The 13,275-nt window shown below is 38.8% G+C and overlaps 1 protein-coding gene across 1 annotated transcript; it reads left to right on the top strand.

Annotated features, from left to right (window-relative positions):
• fam102bb (family with sequence similarity 102 member Bb) lies at nt 1-12,670 on the top strand. The gene is made up of 11 exons (XM_058073860.2): nt 1-266; nt 3,551-3,671; nt 4,663-4,692; nt 5,543-5,659; nt 6,218-6,264; nt 6,892-6,986; nt 8,396-8,497; nt 9,050-9,278; nt 10,695-10,831; nt 11,085-11,154; nt 11,461-12,670. Exons 1-11 carry the CDS (start codon nt 121-123, stop codon nt 11,501-11,503), a joined length of 1,137 nt encoding a protein of 378 aa, XP_057929843.2. The 5' UTR covers nt 1-120; the 3' UTR covers nt 11,504-12,670.
• The last annotated feature ends 605 nt before the right edge of the window (nt 12,671-13,275 follow it).

The raw sequence follows: 13,275 nt of genomic DNA on the forward strand, positions 1-13,275 counted from the left end.
TTGACGACTGTTTTGTGGGCCGCTTCCCCATCCTCCCACCACACATCTTTACGGTGTTGGTACGGTCACACAATGAACTGTCGACGTTAAACATCCCTCTCAAGACCTCCGAGACTGTGTATGGATTTAATGATGATGAAGAAGAAGAAGTTCAAATTCAAGGTGAATTTTGAGCTGGACGAGCTCTCGTCGGTTCCGTTTGTCAATGGAGTCCTCTTCTGTAAAGTCAGACTCTTGGACGGCGGGTTCTCGGAGGAGTCTTCTAGGTGAGACGTTAAGCTTGATTGTGTGTAAACAACAAGGAGTGGACCTGCTTTTATTTATTACCACTAGCTTTCAGAAGCTCAAAGGTTAGCGATATCGACGGTAGCCAGTACTAAAGAAATGGTTTCAACCCGAAAGAGATGGAAATGTAACTTAAGTGTACGTATATACTACGCTGTATTTCACTGTTATTTAAGACGTCAGCATTGTCTGATTCTTGTTTGACAGGCCAACCTCCTCTTGGCTATCAGACAATAACAAACCCTGCCATAGTAATATTTGGAACATCATTGCACTATCATTGCATTTTAAGAATGGGAAGCACAGATGAACAGGGAATATTGATGATATTTGGACACCAAATGCCACCAAAAGTGTAAAAAGAGATTTCAACAATCTCACTTGTCTGTCGCATAGTTTATCTAAATCTAAAAAACTAAGGTGTACAACAGTGGAGTATATATTTTTAGTAGTCATGTCATGGATGGTTACACATTACGTTCCATTTGGGTTTATTGCTAGTATTATTGTTAATGTATGAGTCATAAATGCTAATATTCAGAAATAGGGCTGAATGAGTCATGTGAATCAGTTTTTTAGTGGGGGAATTCTCTCTGACAATATTTTCCACACACACACACACAATAAGTTCACAGCCACAAGTTTATGTTTTTACAAAATCACTGTTTTTGTTTTTAAATTGGTATTAGCATTAGTATTAGATTTTAATGGAAGGATCCAGAAGCACAATTAATAGGGGACTTTCTTGATAGAAACTAATAAACAGACCTTATAATATCCATCAAGTCAAAAGCACGGTACATTCGCTCAAGATTAAATTAATTGCCGACTAGTCAGACATCATTTTTTTGGTTATTGACCTGTCAAATGACTACTGCTTGTATGATCTGCTGTACACATTTGAGTCCAAGACTTGATTAGAACTCATTGTCCATCCATCCATCCATTTTCTATATCGCTTATCGTCACTAAGGTCGCGGGGGTATGCTGGAGCCTATCCCAGCTGACTTCGGGCAGAGGTGGGGTACACCCTGGACTGGTCGCCAGCCAATCACAGGGCACATACAGACAAACAACCATTCACACTCACATTCATACCTATGGACAATTTGGAGTCGTCAATTAACCTAACATGCATGCATGCATTCGCAATGAATCGTAATGTAAAGGTGAATGAATCTGAGCATCATTCAGAAGTATGGTTGCTTCTTGTCTCATAGCATGGACATTGACAGTAGAGACATAACATCAGCTGACGGTTTCCACACATCAACATGAGGAGCCAGTCTGACAGCGCCTTGAGGTGGTTACTTTGGCGTATTTTGCATACTGACAGAAATGACTCAGTCTCTTTTGGGGATTTGTATGACTCATTCAGTGTCAGCCAGCTGGAAAACAATATCACAATGGAGAGAATATGAAGATTGTTTCTGCAATAGCGTTGGTATTTTCTCTTCTGACCTTTAAGAGTTGAGCCGTTCCAAAGCATGATGCTTCAAGGCATCTGGACAGATGTTATACTTGGTGTCATCTGAGCACACATTTTCCCCTATGGCTTTGGGTGACCTGATTGTATTTTCATTTATACATATTACTGTCCGTGTCAACACGATGCAAAGTTGTTTTTTTTGGGGGAGGGAGGTGCTTGTCAAGTCATGCAAGATGATTTAGAAGGGGGAGGAAGAAGCCTGTTTCGTGTTAAAGTGATTTATTGTTTTTTTCACATCACAAAAACATATTATTAGGTTTGTACTCAGTTGAGAAACTTTTCATACTGGGAGTTTTTTTTCTGCATGTGCTGGATCAACAAACTAGACTTCTCACCTTTGTTTGAATCATCCCAAATGAGTTTAAAGGAAGTTTGGATTGTTCTTTTTTGAGCCTTTTATTTCCATCGGTGTTGGCTTGTTATTGAGAACCTGCTCTTTTTATCTGCCCTAAAATAGTGTTAATGTACATCTTAAAAAGAAACATTTAGTACATAAATGAAATCCTGGCATTGAGCATTATGTCTGATTTGTCAAATGTGTCAAAACAATGGCTGCAAATCAAAGAACATAAATTTAACAATATATTTGAGCCATGCAGAGGGCTGACTGACTGGGCCTTCCTCCATGTTGGGGCTTAAAACTTAAAGCTTATTTACACAGACTGATAGGATTCTACTGTGCCAAGAAGCGTTGTGCACTGCAGTACGTGTTACCAAGCCTGAATTCCCCAAGTACACAGTGTCCAGCTGGCTGGGAGTTCCCTCTGTCACGTTTATCAGCCTCAGGATAAAAATCAGCCCACATGGATGTGCTGTTCTTTTTAAAGTGAAAGCAACCTTATTTTTCCTCAATATGAGCTTGTATGTTCAATCTGTAACCATCTGTTTTTATAACATGATGAATATATCTTAGTTCTCCTGCTGTAATACAGCAACAAAATACAGTTAGTTCAACATAAATTGACAGAAGGGATTCGGTGAGGTGCGTGGGAGTGGATGCTAGTGAGAGAGATGCCATGCTGGGTATCGTGTCTGCCCACGCATGCAGACCGTTTTCGCCTTGGTTTTGTTTTCTGTTTCTCATCAATTCACAGAGAGTTGACTACACGTCACTCTCACTTAAACCTCCAGTTACAGACTGAGAACTCGTGCCTTTACTCTAAATCACCAACAGTTTAAAGAATTAAGAGGTAAAGATGATATTGTAGTCAGTCAGTCTGCTTATTTAGCACTGAGGCAACTGTGATAACCCCATAAGCACGTGTTAATGTGATCCAGTCGTCTTAGACTGTGAGTTGAGCTTGAGCCTTGCGTTGTTACATAATAGTAGTGATATTAACCTTACAGAAACACCTTAGCTGTTTAGACACGTTGTGTTCAGGGAAGCAGAAGCTTGGCGGTTCAACCAAAGAAGCAGTAGTCCAACTCCGCTGTGAGCGAAATTAGAGTAATTGTACTAAACTAACTGTATGTGATGAATACTTTAGTTCCGTGTCACCAGATATTGTCCTTAATCTGTCTGTCCATCCAGCTGTATTGCTTCGATGGAATGTATTCTTGCTGACAACAATTCACATTCATACAATCATTTTGGAGTATTTAATGAACCTTTGTGTTTTATTTTCCCCATGCGCTTAATTCTGTCACTTATCCTGTCAAACCAAACAAATATTCATCCAAATGTGCAACTTCACTGTTAAAATATTAATTTATTTAAATAGCACATACTCCATTGTTTGACCCAATAATTTGCATCTTTGTGGTTTTGTCACACAGGGAACCAGTGCAGGCCAACTGTGTGCGATGGCGGAAGAGGTTCTCATTCCCCTGTAAGATGAGCGCCAATGCAGGAACTGGTGTATTGGATCCCTGTGTGTGTCGCGTTTCAGTCAGAAAGGTACATTATTATTATTATCCTGACCTCTATGCCCGCATACATCCAGTCTGCTGACTGATGTTTCTTTCGAATGTAATTCTCATAATGTATATAATGTAATAAATAGAACAAGACTGCATGTGGAATCTGCAATGTGAATGGTGAAGGGACCATAATATGTTGACTTTATTCCCTTAATACTGTAACTTTTATAAGCCTGGTCACACTTTGGAGACCACTTCCTGTGTGCAACTAGCAGTTGCAGCCTCATTTCAACAACATGATGGGATGGGAACTTCTATTCTGGCATTAATCTGCTTAATACAAGGATAGGTTTGTAACAGGAGTTCAGCACACTCAAATATATGATCTAATCTCTTTAGAAATATATTTTCATTAAATACTTAATCACAGTTGGTGACAGAAATACGCACCTCTCATCTCATTTGATTGCTAACTGGTTGAGCTGGTATTAGCTTTGTGTCTTGTGATGTCAACAAATAAATCATGTTTCTCACTAAAACACATAGCAATGTGGGCACAATTCATTGCTGCCTTATTTGGAACATTTTTTCATTTAATTGCATCATCAACAGCTGACCCATAGAGGACCGTGAAACTGAGTCTGCAGAGGACTACAATCAAGCCAATTGTTCGTGTAAAAAAAAAAAAGTAAAAAATCACTACATTGGAATTCAAATTTGACAGAATCAATAACACGGCCATATGTCTCTTCAGTGAGTGTACATTGGAGATGTTGATTTTGTTAAAGGAGGCTCTTGTGATGGCTCACTCTAACTCAACAAGCTCACCACACTTTGTTACAAATTACCAAATATTCTATTTAAAAAATATACATTTAAGGTGGCTACAACAAACCCATTTATCAAAGACAACATCTGAATCCATGTGCATCATGTACGACAGTCATGTTGCAAGTATGGCCCCATGCTGAAAGCGTCAAGAGTTTTGTAAACACTATAGTTGACAATATTGTTTGTCTGTTTTTTAGGAGCTGAAAGGGGGGAAGGCATATGCTAAGGTATTTGCACACCCTTTTTCATTCCACTCTTGTGACTTATCCCATGTGTACAGGCCCACATTTACAGTGCATATTAAACACTGACACACTTCTATTAATACGTCAGGTTTTTGTGATGTGAAAAACGCAAGTTATGATGGGTATATTCTGGCTTTGGGGGGCCTACTGTATACGTGATTTGGATGTTTTCTTAAGATGATGCTAAATTTTAAAATTCCACCTCATCCTCTGCTGCTAAACAGGAGCCTGAAGGATTATTCATTCATTAATTTTCTACCGTTTATCCTCATGAGGGTCATGGGGCATGCTGGAGTCTATCCCAGCTGTCTTCAGGCGAGAGGCGGGGTACACCCTGGACTGGTCGCCAGCCATTCACAGGGCAGCACGGAGGATTATTTTTTACAAAATTTACAGTTTTTCTGAAAGTGTGCATAAGAAATTAAAGCTTTTTTAAAGCTAGGAAAAGCAGTTCTAATGCATGAGAACTGCCTCCACCATAGGTATGATGATATGCAAGTGTTTTTGCACCAAACACACTCTTTGCAATAACAGCCAAAAAGCTACCTGTACCTTTTACATATGTCTCAGTCTGCTTTTGAGCTGAAATATACATGCACATTTGCATGCTAAAAGTGGAACATCTGAAATGATGTTCATTTTCACAACACCTATATTTAATCATGGGTGAGTACATTTTAGTGTGTATAGATTTGGGAATTAATCAGTTTAAGACAAAGTATCTAATAAGAGCACATGCTGAGCATTTTTGTCATGTCCTTTGTTCTGACATGGCCATTTAATTATCAGACATCCCAACAAAATTAATCCAGCATAAATGTTTCTCTTACAGCTTGGTTTTGCAAATCTGAATTTATCTGAGTTTGCCGGCTCAGGCAGCACAACCCGAAGATGTCTACTGGAGGGTTACGATACCAAAAATACTCGCCAGGATAACTCCATTCTTAAAGTGAGTAAAGCATCCAAAGTAATCCAAATACTTTAAAGTGTTCTGATGTTTCATTTTGGATTTAGAATATGTTAGAGGCCTATTTAAAAAAAAGGTCCCCGAGACTGAACTCTGGACACACCTGCCCAAAGGGGTAGGTTAAGTATGAGTAGTACTGGTCCAAACACAGATCTCTGTGGGATGCCATGGCTAATTTTTATACGCACAAGCCTTTATTACCACTATTTACAAACTGTAAATGATAGACTAATATGATTTGAACCAATTGTAGGTGGTTCCAGTATCAAGACATGACCTTTGTCTGAACTAAAGGACGTCGCCGGTAACTTTGACTAGTGCTGCTGTCTCTGTACTATGATGTGTTCCAAAACCTGAGTGAAAGTATTCAAATAAATCATTGCTTTTCAGAAAGTAGTGTAACTGTTTGGCAAATGACTGACTTCTACAGAATCTTGGACAGAAACAGAAGGTTTTGATATTGGTCCCCACCCAAACATTGTTGAATGTTGAAATATCATCAAAGCACCTCACATTTGGCATATTTTATTTCTTTTACAGGTTATCATCAGTACTCAGCTCATGTCAGGAGATCCCTGTTTTAAAACGTGAGTCTAAGTAACTTTTTGTCCCTTGTAAAATGAAATTATTGTCTCTGTACAAGTTTAGTTGCACGTCAGTAAAACTACAAAAAATAATTTCATGAGACTTGACGCATTAGTCTAGAAAGATCCAATTAAACGTCACAATGTTGTGTCAGGACCATTTAACAGGGTGGAAAAGCAGAATTTTATTACATTGACCTTGGCAGAGGTTTGTGTTCTCCAAGTTGAAAAAAAGAGAATTTTAGAAGAAGTAGAGTGCACTGTTGAACCTGCGACTAAATTCAAAACCCTAATTTGTATGATAACATGAATGCACTTGGTGTCGAGTGCCATCTTGATGTAGCATACATTTGGTTGTCCTATTTTCAGTGAGTGTGCATATTTGGCTGCACAGAGAAAAAATGTGGATCAGCCTGAGGCAAAGTTTTGACCTAAAAATTATTCTGTAATCTTTGTTTTTCCAATTCATTTTATGCATGGGCTGAACTAAATATTCACTTTCAGCCTTGGTTTAATGTTTGTCCCTTAAACTTTAATTTGTTTCACACAGTATTGTTTTTTTCCCTCCGTGACACATTTCCTGACTTTTTGCATCTCTTTGTTGACTCATTACCTGTCCCCTGTCATCAGGCCTCCTTCTACTGCAACAGTGATTGGCATCCAGGGTGATGGAGAAAGTCTGCTGGAAGAAAGGAAGGGAGGGGATTCACAAACGGCTTCCTCTGGTGAGTCAAATCGACAAATTTCTATGTATGTACAGTAAGTAGGGTTATGCATACATCTGCACAAGATCTTGCTACATTAAAATGTGACAATATGTCTTGTTTAGAAATTTTAGAAAAACTGTTTAGCGGGAAGAGGGCAGCCATAACTATGGCATCGCTACTCCATCCATCTTCTCTGCTGTTTATCCTCATATGGGCCGCGGGGGTATGCTGGAGCCTATCCCAGCTGACTTTGGGCGAGGGGTGGGGTACACCCTGGACTGGTCGCCAGCCAATCGCAAGGCATTGCTACTATGAATGATAATATATGTAAAATGGAAATGAGGCAAGCACCCCCCACCAGTGTATAATAGTTATTCCTGTACATGTAATCGAGCAACTGTACCTCCTATCATTAAGATTAAGAACCATCTCCCATCACTCCATTTCGGCTGCCTTTCACTGCTGTTTTACTATTTCAGTGTGTGCATTGTGAAAGAGTGTAGTTCAGCTCTTTTATGTATAATTTAAACAAACTCCCCTTTGGATTAGCTGCAATGTGCTCTGACACTGTAGGCTCTTACGTGGCTAAAAATAGGACTGTGTGTAAGTATGGTGGCTGTGCTTCCTCACACGCGTCGGCTGTAATGACGCTTTTTACTAATCAAATTTACAATGTGCAAGTATTAATCACATTTATTTTTGTGTCAGAATAGGAATGTCGGTTTTGAGCATTTATTAAAAAGGAACTGTGTACTGCGTACATACCGGAGGCACAAGTAGGGAAATTCCTGAGCTTTTTTGAGATTGTCATGTCTCGCTATTTTCTGTTGCGTGACGTTTCAGGCAACCTGATGTTGAATGTAGTTTGGATATTTTTATATGATGGAATATGAATGCACACTGATGCCCGCAGTAAACTCAGGGTTTTGTACTGTTGCGACTGATGTGTGTGAGCTTTTGGGTTTGTTCACACTGAAGAACCACTAGTAATACTTCTCAGCTATTCTTCTAATAAAAGCATATACTGTGTTTTTTTTTTGCATCGACACCCACCAGTTGTAGTCATTTCTGAAACCACACTTGACCACAGTCATGGCAGCATGGCTCCTGTTGAGGATGGGCAGAGTGGAGGAGAGAGAGCGGGCCGACAACAGCTGGTTTAAAGCCTGCAGGATCTGAATCACATAATGACAAAAGGGAGACACATGCAGCCATTGACCTTATTAATACAGTAAAACTCAACATAATGTACATTATGGCCTCACATGCTAGGATGCTTATTTAATTCAGAGTAAAGGAACATGTATTCATTTCAAATGTATCTTGGTGCTGTGATATATTTGCAGGATCTGTCGGGTTTTCACTTCTTTGTGCTAAATCGTGTTGCGTTCATGCAGTTTTTCATCCTGTGTGTTTTTCGATCACAGCGGAGAGTCGAGAAGTCAAGTGTTCCGTGGTATCTGATGATCTCGCTGTCTGCGGCCACTCACGGACTTCCAGCTATGCTAGCCAACAGTCCAAACTCTCAGGTAATGCCCATTCAGCTGTGAAGCCAATGTTAGGTTTTAGGAAGGCGTCATCACTTTATGTTTTACACATCGTTGGCATATGAGACAAATGCATAGTAAAACAAGAGTGGGGAGACAGAGTGAATCACTGCTGCTCTAATAGCCCTCTAATTGGAGACATTGGAAGTGTATTTCCTGACACATATACTATGGCTCTTAATCGACCATCACATGAGTGGGACATTGGTCTACTGAAATTGTTGTAACTGAGATGACCAGAGATGACTATGGTCAACCCCAGCCATTTTTTCCAAATGCTGTCCCTCTCAGTCCTGGACATTTTTGATGATTTTTAAATATTTTTTTAAGGCACACATGATATTGTGTTGGAGGGTATACGTATACATGGTATATACCAAAACAGACAGATTAGACTCTAATCTTTCATTCAAAACTTTTTTTTCCATTCTTTAGTAATAAGTAGAACATAGGTAAGTTTCAGACAAATATCAGTTGTCAACAAAAAAAGAGAGAACAGCTTTTGATTGTATCTCATTTGCTGGTCCATTCCAGGCTACAGCACAGGCCACTCTCGCTCCTCCAGCATGTCAGACTTTAGTCATCGTAGGAACCATTCAGTAGGCAGCGCCTCAACGGGCATCGGCAGCATCCCAGAACCAAACGAGGACAGAGAAGCCAGGCCCTGTCCTGCTCTCCCTGAACATCCGCTTTCCGCCACCAACTCCAGCAACTCTGTGGGCTCTCCAGTTCGGAGCGCCTCATCTTGTGAGCGACTCAACAGGTGAGTTTCAATGTCAATTATTTTAGAAACAAACATACACGACTGTATTGTTGGGGTTTTTTTTCTGCTTATATCAGCTGTTATACGTCATCAATATCGGATCGTGTATGTCCTAAATTTTTTACTTTACTTTTACCTTCACATAACTGTTGTTTTACATCAAAATAATTGATTTACAAATTGTGTGTGTAAATTCCCTACAATGCGTAACCTTCCTCACGCTACATTCCATGTTCTTCCACTTCCCCCTTGCTGTCATGTATGTTTTTTCCATTCAAATTCACATGCTGAGCGCTGACCTTCTGCTAAATATGGCCGTTTTATAGCTTAAAACTGCTCTAAAAGTGACATCCATTAGTGTGCAGTTGCGTCATTAACGCCTCTTGCACAAAGGTAAAAGATGTATAAATCCATTTTTTATATTGAAGGAGTTAATAACATGAAAAGACACACAGCATATTGTACACTAACAGGAGAATGCACACAAAACGATGCAAAATTGTGATATACATTTTTTTTTTACCAAAAAACGTGTTAACCGGGCTGGGCGCTAACCAAGGTTACACTGTATAGCCATTTTACAAAATGGGCAAAATATATAAAATAAATATCAAAAGTACTTCACGTCTTTTGATTTTTTTCAGTAGAAAAGTGGAAAAGGTTTGGACACCCTTGTCTAAAAGGATGAAGATGGCAGTCATAAAAAAAGCTAATGTGGTTACACCAAGCAAAGCAGCAAAACTGTGTCTTCTAATGTTCTGTCACTGAAAGCTATTTTTAAAACATGTTTGTAGCTCAATCAAAGACACTTCTGTGTGGACCTTTCAACGTCATGTGGAACAGCTTTTCAAAGATAATCAGATGAAAGATGATTTAAAGGTTACAAATCTAGTATATACTTAGATATCAAATGGTTTCTTTATCCAACCACACACTGTTGGAAACAACACAGAAATACATTTTACAGATACGCTGAATGCAATGCAGTTAGAAACCATCAGCCAACAAAATAAGCTTCTTCTCCACAAGCACTGCAACCATAAATGTTTGCAGACATGACCTGTTGGAGCGAGTGCACAAATGCTGAAATTAGAAATCTGACAGAGTACACCATAAAGTGTGATGTACTGGAAGGAATGACCTTTTTGCAGGACAATCATCTTTTATATTGCTGACCTCACAGTACCTTAACCTGCCATCCTTTGCCTTTAATAAAGTGAAAAGAGCCATTTAGCAGGACATGACTTACAGTACGTACTCGCATTGGAAGATGACACGCTGCCTCATAGTCTGGACTGCTAAGCGATTAAGTTTTATGACTCGCATGTGGCAAAACTACAAAGATATTTAAGAAACAACCGTGTTGTATGTGTTTAAGGAATAACACAACATGGCTCGTGCATCTTGTGTGCTCAGGCACCCAGTGAAGCAGGACTCAATGGAGTCGCAGCTAAAGAGAATGGACGATACTCGTGTGGATGCTGACGACGTAGTGGAAAAAATCCTCCAAAGCCAAGATTTCACACCGAGCCTTCTGGATTCCAGTGCAGAGGGTAACATCACACATGCATCCTTGGCCTTATTTATGATTGTGTTATACTCAATATTTGCATTTTTAACACACTATCCTGATGTAAAACAGCTGTTATTTAGCAGTGTCACATTTCTCAGTCAGACAATCTATTTTGAAGTAACTTCCTTGATGAAAAGAATGTGGATGTTGCAAAACGACTTGCTTCTTGATGACGTGCACTGTTATAGGCGCCAGTTGTTTCTACACACTTGTACTTTGTTTGTGTGTTCCAGAGGAGGGGTTACGTCTGTTTGTTGGGCCTGGAGGTAGCACCGCTCTTGGAAGCCACCATCTTCCTACCAGGTCATTATAAGTCTTTCACTGTTTTTAATGTATAATGATAACATTTTTAATGCAATCGTTAGCCTCTTAATACATATATTTACTTCTAACTAAAAATTATTTTATTCTTATAAAGCAGACTTTTTTTCTGTAAACTTGAAATTTTGTCCATTATTTTTCAAACTTTTGCTTCTATTTAATAAGTCTCTCTATGTGGTCCACCTTGCATGTGTCAACAATATGCACTGGAAATGCTGAGATTGAACATAAACTGTCCATACAGGGATGCATTTATTATCTTTATCTATTCTTCTTTTAACATTGCAGAGTCGGAGGTGCAGCATACGAGCAGGTGGTGATAAAGCGCTAAACTGCATCAAGAAAAAAGGAAAAAAAACAACTGGAAGCAGGGTTTTGTCCGCATCAGTCTTAGCTCTCTGCTTGAGCCGCACACTGTCCGTGGTAGACGTCACAACAGCGCCCTCCCGTGTTCATATTTGGAACTGAACACTGTAGCTTTCTTTTGACTGGGTAGTTTGTGTCGCAGTGGGATCAACTTCAATGTGACTTGTTTTCTTATTTAATTTTAACAGGAAGGGCTGCCTGTGCACATGCTATTTTCACCAACGTTTAAACCAAACACATTGGAAAACGTGAGAAAGCGAGTGGAGTTTAGAAACGGTAACAGGACAATGCCAGGCAATTTCAATACATTCCTTTGAATTCTGTAGTAATAATTGTCTGTTTTGTGACTTCTCTTTAAAGTTCTGCTTAGTTATGTTTGCCTTGAATCTGCTAAGAGGTTGTTGTTAGAAGCATTCTGAAAGGATGTTTTACTTACTACAAAGGCCAGGTGCCAGACTGTGTATGTGTGAGACCACTTTACAATATCAGTATCATGGCAGCTTTGTTTAGCATTAGCAATGCTAATCCAATACATGCCTACAAAAATAGTGAAAACTACTCACCATTTTTACCATAGAAAATTATGCAGTACAAATTTGCCCGGCTTACTATTTTTGACTCCACACTTTGTTAAACCTTCAACCAAAGCACTTCTGACTAGGCTAGTGGTGTCCAATGTGCGGCCCGGGGGCCATTTGCTGACTACGGCTGGTTTTTATTATTGGCTCGTCGCACAGTCTAAAAATAATTTTATAAATTACACCTTTTTTATCATTAATTTTAACATAAAGTAATATTATGGGGAAAAATAACATTTTAGTAGCTTAAGTTGAAACATTAAAGAAACAATATATTAAGTTGTCATATGAGAATCAAAACAAAATAACGTAAATTGAAAATTCCACTGGGGAAAAAGTTATATTAAGGGAATTAAGTCAATATATTTTTGCAATGAAGTCATAATATTGGAAAACAATTTGCAAAGATTAATCGAGCAAAAGGTTGAGATATTTGGAAAATGAAATGCTTGTTGGGAGGGCACAAAGACCGAAGTTAATACTAATATAATAATACTTTTTTAAAGATGAGATACATTTTCCTTCTTCAAATACATATTATTTAGCACGTTTACAAAATAAAGTGGCCCTTGATGGAAAAAATCCACCCCTGACTTACGCCAAGTATGCCTCCCCAGGGTGGAGTAACTATTAGACCATTTAAGGAACTAGTAATCTTTAAATCAGGCAAGTAAGCACTTTGTTGAAATACATATCTGCCGTAACCTTGGACAATTTCCACTACTTTAAGTGCAGCGCAGGTGACTGTATTCAATAGTTTGTCTGTAAAGCAATTATATAGAAAATGGAATTGTATAACTCTTTAGTTTTGACGCAAGCAACAGCTTCAAGTACTTACGCTACATTGATTAAAGAAACGTGTTTAATTCCTGCATCTTTATTCTGGAAGAGAATAATAGTTTTGAACTACAGTATAAATCCAATTAAAATAAGGATAAACATCTAATGTACTGACATTTTCAGAGGTTTACGATGTAGTGCATATATGACATACATATTAGCTTTGCGTTAGTCGACTAAATAGGGGGAAAAATGTGGCACATCAACAATATAATGAATATGCAACTTACAGTACAACTTACCCAGACTAGGCTAGCGTTTAGGATCAAATGGTGTGAAGTATCAGAAGTATACTGTCTAAGGTGGAAGTCCCACACAA

Source organism: Doryrhamphus excisus, linkage group LG4 (assembly GCF_037039965.1).
Source record: "Doryrhamphus excisus strain RoL-2023G ecotype Guam linkage group LG4, RoL_Dexc_Guam_v1.1, whole genome shotgun sequence".
In the NCBI taxonomy this organism is placed as follows: Eukaryota; Metazoa; Chordata; class Actinopteri; order Syngnathiformes; family Syngnathidae; genus Doryrhamphus; species Doryrhamphus excisus.

Bases quoted from the DNA above. Each gene is read 5' to 3' on its own strand.
- fam102bb (XM_058073860.2), top strand. From the start codon at position 121: ATGGATTTAATGATGATGAAGAAGAAGAAGTTCAAATTCAAGGTGAAT. The intron at 3,672-4,662 runs GTACATTATTAT...TCTGTTTTTTAG, and splicing joins GTCGCGTTTCAGTCAGAAAG to GAGCTGAAAGGGGGGAAGGC. The intron at 5,660-6,217 runs GTGAGTAAAGCA...TTTCTTTTACAG, and splicing joins AGGATAACTCCATTCTTAAA to GTTATCATCAGTACTCAGCT.